Source organism: Simochromis diagramma, unplaced genomic scaffold (genome assembly GCF_900408965.1).
Source record: "Simochromis diagramma unplaced genomic scaffold, fSimDia1.1 OVJJ01000205.1, whole genome shotgun sequence".
Taxonomy (NCBI): domain Eukaryota; kingdom Metazoa; phylum Chordata; class Actinopteri; order Cichliformes; family Cichlidae; genus Simochromis; species Simochromis diagramma.
Window position 1 is genome coordinate 17,507,953 of NW_024386782.1, and position 17,793 is coordinate 17,525,745.

At 40.5% G+C, this 17,793-nt stretch overlaps 1 protein-coding gene across 5 annotated transcripts in view; it reads left to right on the plus strand.

Moving 5' to 3' along the window:
- The window catches only part of LOC120727861 (activated CDC42 kinase 1-like), a 55,720-nt gene that overhangs the window by 11,307 nt on the left and 26,620 nt on the right, over positions 1-17,793 (plus strand). Inside the window, exons 1-2 of one of the 5 annotated variants that reach the window (XM_040022427.1) lie at positions 10-13,043; positions 15,860-15,944. The exons of 1 other annotated variant lie outside the window; for it this stretch is intronic. In XM_040022427.1, the coding sequence (XP_039878361.1) occupies positions 13,033-13,043; positions 15,860-15,944 (96 nt within the window). In that variant the 5' untranslated portion in view covers positions 10-13,032. Of the gene's footprint in view, positions 1-9; positions 13,044-15,859; positions 15,945-17,793 lie in introns of those variants that run through there. 3 more of the 5 variants (XM_040022431.1, XM_040022433.1, XM_040022428.1) reach the window with 3 other exon arrangements.

A 17,793-nucleotide genomic window follows, 5' to 3' on the forward strand; every position in this document is an offset into this window, starting at 1 on the left:
TTCAGTGCACGTATTTGCTCGTACCTCCAGTATCTTAGACTATAGCACTATTGCAGTGCCCATTGCATTTGGGTGTGACTGTTTTTATGCCTAGTTTTCATCATAGTGTACATTGCTTCAACACTTCACATGTTTGTGTCTTTTTGACACACTGTGTCTGTGTGTATGTGCTCACTATGCAAACATGAGGTCATGTCAAACATTGACTCTGCTTTGGTCACCAACTCATGGAGGTCTATTCACCTATTCACCTTTTGAAAAGGATCAAATTCCTCAGATAATGTCATCGGTGGTCATAATATTGATTTTAAGTGTGCGTGTGTTTTAGTTGAAGATAGATGTGGCTGACCATTTCCTGTTTCATAATGCTTTTGTTTGTGTAACCAAAAGGGATCGGTCACGTCCCAGCTTAGTTTGTTTTTCTGGTCGCAGCCACTGAATAAGAATTCTTAGCTGATGAGGTAGAGTTAGGAGGAAGTGAGAGTCACACTGGTGGCTTTAATAGAAACCCTTGTATTCCACTGCCACAAACACAGACCCACACACAGGATGCCTGCCAGACACTCCCAAGCAGGTGTCTGCAGAACTCAGCAGAAAGAGAAATAATAATACTGCTTATGGTTGAGTTGTTCTTTGCTTTAATGAAAACAAGCCAAACAACTGGATGTTGCTGTCAGGTTTGGTGTTTCTTTATCAGAGGCAGACTATAAGCAATGCAGACTGTATGCACAATTAAGATGACACGTGTGCATTCACACTCTCTTGATTCGGGACTGGAGTGTTCTTGGCTCGTGCGTGTAGAACAGCACTGCACTGTTTCGAGTCCTGTTCATGGATAAGGAGAGAAGATGAATTCTGATTGTAAAACTGATTGAAAACATCACATTTCCTTGTCTAAAACTCCACTTGGTGCCTTATTTTGCGAGTCACTTGGGTTCTGCTGAGATTTGCGAGTTCATGTCATGAAAGAATCCGTCTGGCCAGGCCTACTGGTCAGTTTGGACCAGCCAGTGGCAGCTTAGGATGTGTTTTAGTGTGACAGTAAATAGATACCATCACCTACAAGGAAAAAAAGATTCCACAACGGATCTTTTTGTCGTGTTCCAGATGTTTCTGTGTAACAAACCATCACCTGCCTTAGGTTTCCTTTACATAGTAAAATGTCTAATGGAACAACAAAGAGGCCTGAAGTTAATGAGGTTTTTGATCCCATATCTGTTTAAAGAGAATGAGAGGTGGAGGAGAGATAGCTTGTGATGCTCTTAAGAAAGTATCCTATAGTTCCTGACAAAAAAGTGATTCTGTGGCCCTGATTTGATTAACAAACTCAACTGAAGGACAGAGGAGACGTGGACAGAGACGGAGTAAGCATGTGGACGTCTAGAAATGGATATTCTGCTCTATTCTGGAGCAGAGAGGTAAAGCGGAAGCTCCCAGAATAGTAGCAGTGATCAGTGAGTGTGCTTTTTGTGGAGTGTCTCTGAATGCTTGAAGGGCCTTTTGGGGCCCAGACTGACAGAGGAGAACTTGGAGGAAAGGGAGCCTCTGGGAGTCAAAGTGTGTGCGCGTGTGGGTGTGAGACAGTGTTATTCTAACCATGAACTTACATCCGGCTGGCACTCCATACACTCCCACCCCCGCTCCACTTCTCAGTCCAACTACCTGCAGGCGAGTTGTCACATGACCTGCTGTTGGTTTCATTCCTCCTCTGGCTTTTCCTTTTCCTTTCACCATTCGCTCTTTTAATAATCCCTTCTCTTCTCCTGATCTACAAGTATTACATTACCAGACCCCCTGAGGACTGGCGTGCTGTCTGTGACTTCCTGGTGTATTGTATGTCCGGCCTGTTGTCAGTGCGTCGGGTTTCCTGACTAAGTGTCCCTGTAATAGATCACCTTGTGACACTGGTAACACAGTCGCACAGCTCTGGGGTAGAAGACTTGAGCCTCTTATAATCTGAAATCAGTCTCTAAAAGATAAACGTCAGGGTGCTGACCTGCATCTTCATTTGATTCGTCTTCTTCATACCTGTGACAGGATTAATCACTGAAGTTTCAGGGCATCCAGGAACCAAGAAGTCGACTTCTATAGGATAATAGCTTAGAAATGTTTATGGAGTGACTAACTGGTGGCTTGTTGCATATCATATAACCTTTCACATCCTGCCAATGGAAAGTAACAAGGAAGGAAAGTTTTAGCATTGCCAGTTTCTTTTGTTTGGTCCATTGATCAGGAGTTTATGCACTAGCATCAGTGCAAGGGTTGCCACGCTATCCACCAGCCCCTCTGTTCATCCACCGTCTGAGACAAGCCGTTTCTGCTCCCTTGAAGCCATCTTTCTTCTGATTGGTTGTCCTCAGTTAGTGGTTGGCTATGCTCACAGCAGGAACTGCGGGCTTTCACATATGTTTATTTGAATCTGTGGTCATGTGTATTTTAGCATTTTAACAGTGTATGCACGACTGTGGAAAAACCTACAACCCCAATTTCAAAAAAATATTTGGATGATGTGTAAAATGTAAATAAAAGCAAATTGCAATCATTTGTAAATCTCAAGTCCAAATTTCACAATAGAACATCAAAAACATAAAAAATGGACCTTTTTAAGAAGATTTTGAGTGTTTTTAATTTGACAGCAGCAACAGGTCTCCAAAAAGCTGGAAAAGGAATTGGTACTAAAGAGAAACAAAAGAACATTTTAGAACTAATTAGTTTATTTGTGAACAAAGCAGTAACATAATTGGGTATAAATAGCATGTTTGGAGTTTCTCTTATGTAAATATGAGCAAAGGAAAATCTGAAAAAACCCTCCAAAACGTGAAATTGTAGAACATTTTCATAATAAAGTTCCTCAACAAAAAATTATGAAGACTTTGAATATCTCATCATCTACAGTACATGATGTCACAAAGAAATTCAGAGAATCTGGAGATTTTTTTTATAAAACACTGCATTAAAAAAGGGCACGATTTAGTCGTGGAAATCACTGCAGGGACTCAGGATGACTTCCAGGAATCACTGTCTGTGGAACATGGATATGATGGTTTGGAGGTGAATCAGTGCCCATTGAACTGGCAGCTTGAAAATCTGGGAAGACACCATCAGTATTGAAAGCTATATACAGGTTTTAAAACAACAAAGCTCCCATCCAATCGATGTATTTTGCGAGGAAGGTCTCGCATGTTTCAGCAAGACAATCCCGACCCTCATATACTGCAGCTGGTAGAAGAGTCTGGGTGCCGAAGTGCAGCCAAGAGCTTTCACCAAATGGAAACATTTAAAAGAAAATCAAAAAAATATTATCATCTAAAATATGACAAAGAAGACACAGGACTGTTGAGCAGACAAGAATGGGAAACATTCGTCTCCCAAAAGTCCAGCAGATTGTCTCCTCGGTTTACAGACTCCTGGTAAAAGAAGACAGGATGCTACACAGGGGTAAACATGGCCCTGTCTCAAAAAAGTTGGAACGTGATGCTGCCATCAAATTCAAAGTGATAGTAAATTTTTTAAGTTTAAACATTTGACATGTTCTGCGTGGAATAAAATATGAGTTTATGAGATTTGCAAGTTTTTATTTAGGTTTTATTTACATTTTACACAGGATCCAAACTTTTCTGTTACTGGGTTTGTATTAGTTTCAACTGAGGCGTACATAGTTTAGTCTGCATGTGATAATACGAACTGAAGAATTCACATTGTCGTCACACACAGAAACGCACACATGGCTGCAGTGTATAGAGTGTGTTGTGTTCCTTATCTTTCACTCTCCTGATCAGAGGGACTGGAAGAGTAGCTTACATATTGACCACACACACCCACACTCATTGCACGCAGTGATGATGCAATTCTTCTGACAGGTCCTTGACAAAGCCTACATCTCACACTGCTTAAATATGTCTTGTTAAGTATTTTTACAGAGATGACAGTTTGAAACTTTTGATATTTTGTAAAAAATCTTTATATATTTATTTTAATGTTAGAGGTGTAATGTTGTGGTAATGTTGCAGTCCTTAGTGTGAGCTTGTTTGTGAGGCCTTGGTGACTGTATCAGTTGAAATCATTAAGCTGGTATTTTACCTGTGATCTTTACCAACTTAAAGGATAAGCATGACATCCGTTCTAGGCTGGGAGGTTTTGTTTTTCTAAAAATAGAAGACATTGCATCCTTCACAGCTGCAGACAGACATTGCTAAGAATGATTAACATCTGAGTTTGAGCAATAGTCTGTCATCTATTGTTGTTTCTACTGCTGTAGTTTAGTTATTGTCTTTGCTGTCGTCAGAAATATCCCGAAAATCATCATCTCGATGAAAACTGTATATGTAATTTTTATTGTATGTATTTCTGACACGCACACGTGAGCACACTGTGTTAATGTTAGTGAGTTTTGTCTGTACTTAAGCAGCATTTGAAATATATGGATGACTAAATATGAATTAAGTCATGTCAGTATTGTTTTTCTTCCTCACACTGTCTTTAAAATAAGAACTTTCAGGTACAACAACTCAAATTAAACAAAAATGCTTTGAGAGTGACTTCCGTCACTGTCTCACACTGCCCCCCTGTGGCCTGAGGAAGAAATGATAAGCAGACCGTATGGTTTCAGTTAACTGAATGGCTTCATCCAAGCACTTTGTTACACGTTAGAAGTAGAAAAGTGACGTCAGCGCCAGCATGTCGTGCTTAAAAAGAGGACATTTAGTTTGGATTAATGCATTTTTAAATGTTGTAGGACATTTATTAAAGAATTGATAGATGGATAGTCAGTGGATATGCAGCTAATTAAATCTTTTTCTTTTAAGATGACATTTGTTGACTTCAGGCTCTCATTAAGTGAGAATTTATTAATTCTTCTGAACTGCTGACCATAAAATGCATAAATTAAATACATTTAATACCTTTGTTTATTGGAAACGATCACATTTTCATGAAAACAAAAACAAATGGATTAAGTAATAATAAATTGTCACTTAATTATTAGCCAAGGATAATTGTTACAGTGTGTCAAGTGCATTCAATGAAGCAGTAAATTTTGAAACTCTGTACTTTGTACTGTAGTTTCCGTAACAGAAAGATCGATTTAATCATCTTCCATGTTGTCTAACGTTACGGCTCAGCTTTAACTAAAACTTAGGATCTGCATTCTGTGAACGGCTTGTCTGGCATGTGAGCTGAGGCTGTGAATGAGCTGGTATGTTTGGTGTCATTTCAATGACACACACACACACACACACACACACACACACACACACACACACACACACACACACACACACACACACACACACACACACTGTCAAAGCTCCTGGCATGATGTATGGCCAGGCATCCAGATGGCACTGAGCGCTTTAGCCTCTGGTGGTATGCATACTTCCTCACCTATGACCTTGGCACAAATGCGCACATGCAGATTAAGTGAGACCCGAGAACCTCGACCCATTCTCCGCTCCCTCTGATCCTGTCCTCCTTTTTATTTCCTTTTTATTTTTGTGTGTCCCAGTCACACCCATGAAGATTTACAGCTAAATCTCAGTCATCATGAATTTTTACTTACATTCACAAACCTGAATTCTGATCTTAAGTTGTGAATATGTTATAGACGTTTCCTTAAATGATTATTTGCAGCAGCGTTTTTATTTGATTAAAAATGCTGATTGTAATATTGGTAGTAACATTATTTTTGAAAAACAGCAGTGAAGAGGAAGAGGAAGCTCAGATTTACCCAATGTGAAACTAAGACATGCGACATGGAATTGGGGGGAAAAAGAGGAAGGGGAACAACTATTGAAGGAGGTTAAAGTTATGAGTTTCAGTACCATGTCAAATGTTCACAAGGCAAAATATAACATGTGTGTTTGTGGGAGTAAAAATTATCTTTGTTTTATCAAAAGATTGGAGGCTCTGTGAAAGCAATATGTATTTGCTTCATGTTAAATTCTATCACAACTTATTTATCGTCCTAACGTAGCATCCTTATCGGCTTGAGTTACTCTAAACATGTGTGTATGCCTGGTCAGAAGTATGCATGAAGTAGAGAACAGGATGCACATGGTTCATCTGGCCTTCAGTGTTGTTCTGCACGTTTTAAATGACCCTCTTAAATCCCAGCTGTTTGGGCTGATGGGACAGTGGAAAGCAAACACCACGCGCACTCGTGTGCCCCTTTAACACTTCCTAGAAAGACAACATGAGAGCTGAGGATTATAAAGCTTGGAGGTCTATCTGTCTCTTAGTCTCAGTCACACTCACACACACACGTTCAGTCTTTGTCTCCTCATCGCTCTCCCACACACACACATGCACACACCTCTGTCCGCAGTGGATTTACTGAGCGTGCCTGCTCACCCGTGATCCATGTGAAATGGAAATCTTTCTACGAAAGGGGTGATTAGAAAGGATTTGTTGAGGATAATATTTCTCATGACAGCTATGAAATATTGTGAGTGAATGGAAATCATTAAAGGGCTTGAATCAGTGCCCAGCTGCGATTGATCCTAACAGTGAGTTTGCTGTGTCAAGGCCATGGGACAGGCCATATTTCAAGAACACCATTTTCATTAAGTTTCCACTTTTAGACTTTTACTGCTCGAAACTCAAGTTAGCGGCCGGTGGTGACGGCTTACTGAGAGAGAAGAGATGCTTTTGTTCATAGATGGGAGAAAACGGGTGGGAATCACTAGACGCACCATAATATGATGTTATCACGACACTTCACTGACAATATGATATTGTTGCAGTTTTTAATATTTTGCAATATGCTGAGTATTGTGATAACATGTATTGCAATTTAGCAAATTATGCTTTCAAACTTCTTTTTTTCCCCACCCCTAATAACCAGGTGGATCTAAACCAGTGTTACAGGTAAAGATTGTACTATAAAACAATAAAAATACTTACGGAGCCACTGTGCCACATATCCACTGTCGACACCCCAGGCCATAGCTTCATCAGCTTCCTCTCTCCTTGCTGAATCAACATTTTCCAAGCAGCAGTGAACTCAGCATTGCAGCACCAGAGCCAGCAGTCAAAGTTCTTCTTTAGTATCGTGGAGTAGTGAATCATACCATAGGATTTACAGTGGTTTTCACAGTCAGTGAGCTGAAGTCATCTTTTAAGGGGAAAAGATTTTGTCTCTGATGAGAAGTTGTGGGTGGGTGGACGTCACTGCCATTTACTGTAAGGAGAAATGTCTTCTTACATGGGTGCTTCTTAGTGCTGAACCCAAATTAGCTGTAAGCAGAATTTATCTGGGACCTTAAGAAGAAACAGGTCTGTAATACAATGTAACACTAACCTGTAGAAACTAACGTTGCATGTCTAAAGAATTAACTTTGAAATGGTACTTCATTATTAGAATATTAGTATTCCTTTACAGGTAAAAGCCTTCTTTGTCAGGACTCAGTGTTTTATTGTGGAAGAATAGAAATCACACTGACCATTTGACAGACAATAGGTCTGTTGGTGGAAAAATATACTGATATTAGGGAACTAAGCCAGCAAAGAAGATCTTGTCAGCCTGTGTTCTTTTAATTTTTTTTTAATTTATTTATTTATTTTTGCTGCATGTGATCATTCATTTATTTGTCTTGCATTGATTATTTTTAACCAGCAAGAACTGGCAGTTAATTAATCGTGAGGAATAGAAATAAGGGGTCATGTTTTATCTGAGCTGTTTGCCGGTGATTCTGAAAAGACATAAAGAGAGGTAATGTGAAGGCGCTGCACTGTCGTAGAAAAAGCAACTGTGTTATTGAAAGAGGAAGTCAAGAGTGGCAGAGAAAGTATGTGAAACTGGTGCAGAACGTGTGTGAGGAGAGCGAGACAGTGGTGAGGTGTGCAGTAGATGTGACCGATGAGTTGAAGGTGGGGGTGCGATTACATCAGGAATGAGCTCTGGGCACCTTCTTGTTTGCGATGGTGATGGGCTGAAGTAAAAGAGAGCCTGGAGAGGTGGAGTTATGCAATGGAGAGAAGAGGAATGAAAGTTAATAGAAGCAAGATAGAATACATGTGTGTGAATGAGAGTGAGGTGGATGGGAAGGTGAAGATGGAAGCAGCAGAGGTGGTGAAGGTAGGTCAGTTTAAATACCTGGGGTCATCCAAACCAAGATAGTGTGAACATTTAAATATGTTGAAGAATGAGCTGCCAGACAGAAGGGAAAGAGGAAGACCACAGAGAGAAGCTGTTGTTGTAGTGAAGGACGACAAGCTGAGGAGGATGCTAGCAATAGGCTGAGACAGAGGTAGAAGTAGAGGTATCCCTTTCATTGAACCGCAGGTAGATACATAAAGGAGATTAAACTTTTAGAGACAAGTGTGTTTTGTTTTGTTAGAGTGAAGATTTCAAGCTTTAATTCCTCGACACAGTGTAAGTCATTCTTTATTTTTTTCCCTAATGAAAGTTTCTTTTCAGGTGAAGGCTGCCGGATAATTGAGAAATCTTAATCTGACAGTAAAAGTGGTTTTATGAGTCACATGGACTTTTTTTTTTTTAATGATAAGATGCAGACACACTGAAGCCATACATTTAGTTTTGATAGCTGATGACCTGTCGTTCTTTTTAGAATCTGTAACTAATTCAGAAACTATTCTGCAGATTAGCTTATCTATGACTTGGATAGATACTATCATCGGACATCTGTTCATGCAAATAATAAATATAATACAAATTCAAAAGAAATGTAATACTTTCCACTATATTACTCACACACTCATACAGTGCACCAGAGCTATACTGTCAGTTACTATCCTGATTATGTTTCCACCATACAAGCCCCACAATCAGGAGTAGACATTGGGGATTTCATCCAGCTCCTGTTGAAAAGCTTAGTGTTGCCCCCAGAGCCTGCAGCCTACCCACCAACAGTCATAAAGAGAGGAGGGACCCAGGATTTGCAGTCCTTTTAGTCTTTCAGGATGCTTAACAGTCTCTTAAAGGTAGGTTTAAACAGGCTGTGATGCTTGGGCTGGGAACACTTTATCATTACACCCACAGCTTGTCTGCTGTGCTCTCAATCACGGGGACAGAGAAGGCGTTTACATGTTTTAACAGGCTCAGCTCTGTCCCCCCTCGACACGTGCACACACACACACACACACACACAAGATGAGTGTATTCTGATGATGCTGGTGAATGAGCAATGCACTTTATATTATCCACATGTCCAGAAAAAATGCAATCTTTTCCTGCAAAACAAAAGCTCTACTTTTAAGGTTGACGGGTGCTTATCATCGGCTACAAACCGATTTTTTATTAAAAATTCAGGTTGGTGCGGAAAAATATTTTCACAGCGTCCTTCATCGTTGCCCTTCACTCTTATCAGTCTGTGGAGCAGCCTATAACTGAGTGTGTTAACTTCATCAGGGGGCAGCTGGTGGGCAGCAGTGACCCGGCGTAACACCGCAGCTCAGCACCGCTTCATTTATCATGGCCTCAATTCACCGCAGATCCCTTCTGTTTTCTCGTCTCTCCTGCGGCTCAACTTTTCTTTCACTGCCTCTTACTTTGGACAGTTTATGCAGTTAAACATTTCAGATAAACAGGAAAGGTATCTGCTGTTACTCAGCAGTGCTGTGTTGTTTATACTGCACTGTACGGGTTTTTTCATTTCGTTCTGTATGCCTACACGTTTTACATGATTTGAGAAAGTTAGAAACTGAATGGACAAATGTATCATTAGACACTTTAAAGAGAGAAATACACTCGCTGTATGGGCTCGCTGTATGACCCCATTTCAAAATGTGCACTTCAGCGCTCTGTGAAAGTCTGCATGGAAAAATTGTTTAGGGATTTTAGAAAAATGTGTATCAAAGTAAAACATGCTTTAAAAAATCACATTCATAACTAAATGGTACCTGCAGTCTGAGTTTCTTGTGGAAACTATGGATGCCTGCTTGTTATCAACCCACAGTTTGAAAATCCAATACCCAGAGTGGGTATTAATCAGTGGATACTGCGTTGCTTAGTTTAACTTCTATGAAAACACCATTGAAGCACAGTTTTAGAGAAGCCTGTGCTGCCATACATCTTTCTTTCAGGGCAGACTTTCCTTACTTTAGGAAAACAAACATACCCGCATGTATTGCAGGAGTTGGCATCTGGATGCTGAATTAACCTCCATCCATTCCAGACCAATTCCCAGGCTCTGAACTGCTAAGCAGTTAAAATCCTGACCTTCAAAACTACAGCAGCTGGTAACCTCAGTTCTCAAATACGTGCAGAATGTTGTTAAGATCATAGGCAATGCAACACTGTGAATCCCACCCGTCATGACTATTTTTAAGAAATGTTGTTGGCCATTAAGGTTGAAAGCTCTTGAGATTTTTTTTACTCCACTAAAAAAGTAAATTCATATAAAGAGGTTTCATTTAAGATTGAGCTGTAAGAGGGATGGAATAATAAAACACGAATCCATAGCAGGGGTAAAAGAGGAGAGGTCAGCATGTACTGCTAGAGTATGAGTTGATATTACTGCCCTATAAATACACTAAAAACCTGGACACAGTAGGTGTCTGAGGACCTGATTTATAGTAAATGCAGAATCGCTGACCTACAGTGTGTGTAACTGTGTATTATGAATGTGTGCATCCAAATCGTATCACTTACATTTGCAGAAATAATTATGCGCAAACCATGTGTTTCTTTGGAGGCGTACGCATATCACGGCTGATAATTGATTTTATATTCAGTTCTACTCTTCCAGCAATAATGGAAATGACATAATCAAGATAAAAGGTTTATTCTGCAATTTTTTTCCTAATGCAAGTAAGGTAAACCACGACATTTTGGATTTAGATTTTGAGCGAGAAACAAGAATTTAAAAAAAGAAAATTGACAAATTCTAACTTTAAAAAGTGGTGACGTCATGGTGACGTCAATATTGACCAAAGTAATAATTTTTTTACTTTAATTACGCAGTCTTGCTGCTTTTGTCCCACTGCTGTGTTGTGTTGCGTGCCTCTCAAATTTGCAGAAGTCTGCTTCCGGAGGACCAGATCACAGAAAAGAGGAAGAGGTGGAGGAATGAGAGCAAAAAATGAATGTTGTGCAGTGGGCCGTAAATAACTGGCCTAAGGACATCAGCAGGACTGGAGTGGAGTCGGAGATGGAGAAGAGAGCGAGAGGAGGCAAAACAAAAGAGGGGCGAGTGTTAAGGATATGAAAGTGGAAGGAATAAAGAGTGACATGGACTGAGGGGAGGAGGAGATCATGCATGCGTAAACAAATACTCTGTGCTGTCCCAGAGTGCTTTTAAAGATTTTTTTTTTTTCCTCAATGGCATCAGTTGGAGCGATGGGGAAGTGTCATGTGTGCGTACGCAGACGCACATGCGTTGTTCTTTTATTCTATTTTCCTCTTCACCCAGATGTCCACACAGCAAAGTCCAGATGGCTTGGATGTCCTCTATACTGGAGAGCTTTACACACACAAACACAGACAAAGCAGCATGGCCATGTTTTTCTCCCTCTCAGAGGGAAGATTAACTCTCCTCATTAGGGCTCCCTCCGCCTCTCCACCTCTCGCCTGACACTCTCCTCCCCCTCCCTTTCCTGTTGGCTTGACTTATTCTCATTGGCTGCTTTTATCAGGACCACAGCTGAGTGGATCACCGTGGCTACAGGACACGGGAGCGGGGAGGAGGTGGGATGGGTTGATGTTGCCACGGTAATAGAAGAGGCGACCACTCGCCAAATCATCGAGTGGGGAAAAAAAAAGTGGAAGCGTGTGGAAAGCGGGTTAGAGGGTTAGGGCTCGAAAGGAGAGGAGGGGGGGAAAAAACAATAACAACAGGCGAGGGATTAGGCATCGACCGAGCAATCAGGAAGTCCATTTAGGACAAAGCAGAGTCCAAAATGCTCCCAGACTTCAGTCGGCATCGTTAGAGCCGAGCCGCTGGAATGAATAAAAAAACCACACAAAGAAGGAAGGAGCTAATTCAGGTGAAAAATGAAAGACGTCACCCGGACGACCGCTGCCACTGCTTGCTGTGATTTATTTATTTATTTATTTTTTCACTGCCGATGAGTAAGAGGAGGTAAGCTGGTCATGGTAGTGCCTGGGGCATGGAAATGGAAACGGAGAGAGCCGTCGCTGGATATGAGGAGCATGCGTCAGCATTAAGGAAGGGTGAACAAGAGTCAGAGAGAGAGAGAGAGAGACAGGCAGTGACAGCAGAGATGAGCACAACTGAGCACAAGAGAGAGATTGAGGTTAGAAGCTGATGTGAGGATACAAGCGGAGCCTGTTAGACTTTTCACCTTCTGTGCCACACCTTGGCTTCATCCTCCTAACACTCCCACCTCTTGACTGCAGCAGCTCCAAGGACCCAGGCTGGAATTTCATTGTCTGAGGGACAATAATCCTCGCTGAATGACTTCTGAATGATCATTTTCACACCCCAGAAGCTTCTTAATGCTGCTGACATATGAAAAGGACAGACCGTTCAAGAGGATTGCATTCTGTATATCTTCTCAAAAGCGGAACTACTCCTGCCTGCACGAACTGAATTGAGTTATTCATTCTGTATTAAGAAGTATTGTTTGCAGATTATCAGCACAATTACACTTCTGAAAACTGTTTCCATGAGGATTAGCAGCTTTGTTTTCAGAGACTAGTCAGTTCCTGTCACAAAGGTGTGAAAATGAAGAACTCATTGTCCGGCCATTTTAAACGAATGCTGACTCAACCTAAACGATGAAGACAATGAAGGTGGTATTACTGGATGCAGGAGTGACAGCAGAGTTAGCAGAGTAATAAGACTTATTGTGCCAGGCGTTGCGGAATAATGCAACGCCGCTCTGTGAACGACGCCCAGAATATCGCACTTGTCTTCCTGCATGGATGTCGAAGCGAGCTGACTGACCGACTGAGTCTGTGGGTTGCTCACTGGGCTGGAGCAGCAGCTATTTGAGGACACGTAGCACTCGAACAGGTACCGGCTGGGTCTCAGAACTCCACCATGGGGGAGACGGCAGAATACCAGAGACTGCAGGAGACAACAGAGTCGGATTACCAAAGGCTGCCTAGCGATGATGAAGAGGTAGACCTGTGCAGTTCCCTTTATTTTACAGTAGTAGGTAATAGTAGGTAATGGACTAATTTCAGCCAGCAGTATGAACCTGTCAAAGGGAAATGAAATGATGATTTATGCTTTCATAGGTGTCTCTGTATTTCAAATCATTGCCATTGTGAGCATGTATCTTGTCTTGTTCAGTGTCACACTGGCCGTGTCATGTCCAAAACACTTTGGTGAATGTACACAGCTGTTTTCCTGTGACATGGCTTTCACTCCTCAGTCAGTGTCGGGCCGGGTTTCCCGACATTTCAGCATCCTTTTTCCCTTCGTGTCAGTTTGCGTACTGATGGATTAGCAGCACCTGATCAGGTGATCAAGGTGGTCCATCATTTTTAGTGTTAAATAATGTGGAAAATTTATAAGCTTTTTTTTTTTCTTCCCCCAAACAGACTCTTTGACACGTCAGAGCATAAGGGGTAAACAAAGACAGGTGTAACTACTGGATGCCACTAAGTTTACTTTAGTTTCAGTGGCATTGCGTGTTCATTGTCACACTATCCCGGCTTGCTGAAACACAATATTACAACAGCCATTGTTCTTAGTAACACCTGTGGCAAGACATACGTCTGCCGAGGGGAAAAAAGTCTGGTTGGATTGTGCAAACATAACTCCGCTTCATAGATCTCCCAAAGTGCTCATTCATCTGTCAGACAGTACTAGCTCTTTTACCCATGTATGTCAGTAGCGCCCTGCTCAGCCACCACGTACCCACGCACAACACACGGCACTTCTCGCCCACACACGAGGCCGAGTTATTGCATGCAGAGCCATGAGGTCACTGATGAAGTGCTGCAGAATGAGGTTGGTGAGAGGCAAACTATGACATTTTATACCCTCCCACCTATTCTGCAAAGCCACACACAAACACACACACACACTATTTCACAAATACTGTGAAGGCCCGACTCTTTTTTTTTTTTTTTTTTTTTTTTTTGGCTTTTAGTTCTGGCCATTTAATTTCCACATCAAACCATTGTGAAACATCTCTGTTGCCTTTTTTTAATGTTTTCAACATCAGAAGAAAATGTGTAGAATCACTGAACTCAGAGCTAGATAAATCAGTTCACCAGGTCGGTAATTCACCGTTTTACCCTTTTTTGTAGAGATGTTGTAAACTGAATAGTTTCAACAGTCTGCAAGGGCATTAGATGTCAGGGGTGTGTGTTGCTGTCATGTTTAGGCTGGAATAGATTATTTAAAATTAGTTGGCTTAAAAAACAAGAAAAAACTGTCTGGTGTGAAATATACAGTGTTGATAGTTTGGTCTTTACTGTATTTTCAATGTGATTAAAATGTGGCTAAAGCAGTTATTACTGGTAACTAAAACTAATTTTGAAAAAACAGATGAAAATACAATAAAGGTAAAAATTGGACTTGAAATGTATTGTGAATAATAATAAATAAACAAAAAAATACAGTTTTATTTATGTAGCACATTTAAAAATCTGAAGGCACGCCAGAGTGCTTCACAGTAATACGGAGAAACAACACAAGTCAATAACAGAGTACAGATCAGGCACTAGCACAGACAGAATGGAGGCACTAATAGACTGGAAGAGTTAAGTAAAATGGGTATCAAACCTCAATACAGGAGGAAGGTCAGATCGTGAATACAAAAATATCTACTAAGAAGATAAAAACAGCAGTAAAATTAATAATAAAATAATAAATTTAATATAAAGTTTAAAAAGGGTATTAACTGGTCAGGAAAGCCAGGTCAAATAAGTATGCTTTCAATCTTGATTAAAAGGATTGGACAGAGTCCGAGGCACGAATAGAAGCAGGGAGATTGGGTGCAGCTGAGGCAAAGGCACGATCGCCTCTGCTCTTCAGTCTAAACTTGGGTCTAAAACACACGGGAAATGTTAAGTCTTTGTTCATTTGGTCAAATATTTGAAATTGTGATATGTAAGCTGCCTGCACAATGTTTCTTTTTGTATTTCTTTTTATACAAGTTTTACTGTAATGTGTATCCTAAACTTCTTAAAGTTATCCTGTAACAAAGTAAACAAAATAAATATCAAAAACTAATAAAAGCTTAACTGAAATGTGTAATTTCTACCATTAAATGTAAAAATGAAACAAGAAAATAAGAAATTAATTCAAAATTTAAAAACAAAAAATCTAAATTTAAACAAAAAACTAAACACAAACTGAAAATATGTAAAAAAAAAAAATTGCCTGATTTCACTATGGTGAGAATTACAATTTGAACTTTTTCAAAATGGATGTTATTATTTATTTATTTATTTTTTTACTAATTTACTTATTATGTTTGTTTAAACATTTTATGGTGACTTGTGTTTAAATGGAATTGGGTTCAAATTTGACTCACTACCGCTGCTACTTCAAGCAATGCCCTGCGCTGGTCTTCCCCGACATCTACTGGGTTTCAGCCCTCCGGGACCTGCTGTTGATAAGCAAATATAGGGAGAAGATAAATGAATGTGTAGATGTGTGCGGCAGTTTAAATGTGATACTGTCCTGTGTGTGTTGAGGATCTGTGTGCTAGTTGAGCAGAGTTGAACCGATGGACGCTGCAGCTGTTGTGCTCTGTTTAGGGCTGAATCAGATCAGTCTCCTTCCACAGCTGCAGCTTTGTGCTGAGTACAGCGGTTTTTCTAGGGTTAGCTTTCAGCGCCACAGCCTGCAGCTGCCTCATCTTATTCTGAAACTGAGTGAAAAACACTTAAGGGTAGATGTACGGAAAATGTAGGTGTATGGAAAATACTAGAAATACTTATCGTGTTATTAGAGTGACCATTTTATTCTCCACACAGATATCTTATGGATGTTTTTCCCCCTGTGGAGGATGAAGGGATTAGCGGGCAAGCCTTATCTGAAAATGATGAATTTGTGTCGGCCGTGAGTATGGCTGGGCATCCACTGTGTTTGGAATAATATGAATGTAATAAGTAATTTCTTTTGATTGAGCTACCTGCTGTGATAGATTTTGAGTTCAATCATTTTATTCATGATATTTGATATTTATTTTAATGGCTCCTCCTTCTCTCTCTTAACCTGCTTTAAGGGATCAAAGAAAGGATTGCTCAGCACGGGTGTATTTCATTGTTTTGTGGGGGTTGTTTTTTTACAGTCTGGCATTATGCATATTAGGTCAAGCTACCAAAACAACATTTGTTGACAAAACACAGCACATATGTTCCTGAAAACTGGAAGTGATGACCTGGAAGCAGGCCACTGGCATCCAGAGCTCTCATCTTTCTCATAATCGGTTCATGGGCACATTAACGCTCACAGCCTCATACCGCCTCTCCCCTCCTGGCTTTGTGAGTAATGAGTTCCTGTGGACGGTAAAGGGATTTAAGGAAAACGTAAAAGCCAGACCTTGGGAGATAGTTGCTATCTGTGACATTAGGAATGATGGATCTCTGTATGTCTGTGCATGCTGTCCTCTGTCAGAGGTTTTTGTGTGTTTGTGTAGATATTGTTCTAGCACAGTTTCTAAAGTGATTAATGTAGTTCTACTACTCCTTCTTCTTCACTCTGCATTTTTGGCACCCGGCACCCAAAACGCAGTTTGATGTTTTGTTACCAAAATGTTGGAACTTAGCTTACTGGGCACCAGTGTATTTCTAAACTAACTTAATTCCCAACATAGTGCCTCAGGATGAATCTAGTCGGTGTGCATGCCTTTGCATGCTTTCCTGTATACAGTGAGTATCATATTACAGAATCTAGAAGTGTGTGTGTGTGTGTGTGTATGTATACCTGTTTAGACATCTGTGTGGGGACCAACAGCCACTAGTCAGCACTAAAGTGCCTGTCCTCACAAGTTTGATGGCATTTTTAAGACTCAAAATGTAGTTTTAGTGTCAGAGTTACAATTAGGTTATGGTTGGATGGAGGCTAGTGTTAGGCAAACATTTTTGATGGTTAGGGTAAGCGGCTAGAGAAACATTATGTCAACTAGATGTCCTCACTAAGATATCAACACGAGAATGTGTGTGTGCGTGTATGTGCATGTGTGTTTCAGTACTGTAACATAATAGAGCTCACAGCATTTTGTTCTTCGTAATCTTATTAGCTAGAAAGGTCCTAATCTGATGTCTGGTCATGATAATGTAATCTTCACGGTCAAACATTTAACTTGGGCTTTATAGTATTAGTGTCCTTTTGTAAAGCCACTCAGTCAGACTACTTTGTGCATGCGTGCGAGGTCAGACAGCAGTCTTAATGTAAGGCTAGCAGCAGTAAATCTGTAAAAAAAAATCCAAACAGTTTTATCTAATTGAATAAATTTCATTGATCTTGATAAACGGGTCACATTTAGCTTCCTCCAGGGTCGTCACCACAGGTGATCAGGTTATTGTGATGTGATATATGCAGTGTTGGGAAGGTTACTTTTAAAATGTATTCCATTACAGAATACAGAATACATGCCCCAAAATGTATTCTGTAACGTATTCCGTTACGTTACTCAATGACAGTAACCTATTCTGAATACTTTGGATTACTTAATATATTATCATGCTTTTTACAACAACGTGAATGTACTATTGCTGTGTGATTTATTACTATTACTGAAGGTCCGCGACTCCGAACTGTAGTAAAGGGACCTCTGGCTAATACGTCGGTTCCGTGTCGGGCTCTTAGCCGAAAAATAGCTTTACTTTGTTGTCTGGGTCAACTTTTCTTGTGAGAGACAGAGAGAGGCGTTGAAAGGCTGCTCCAACGGAACTTATTGTTTTCG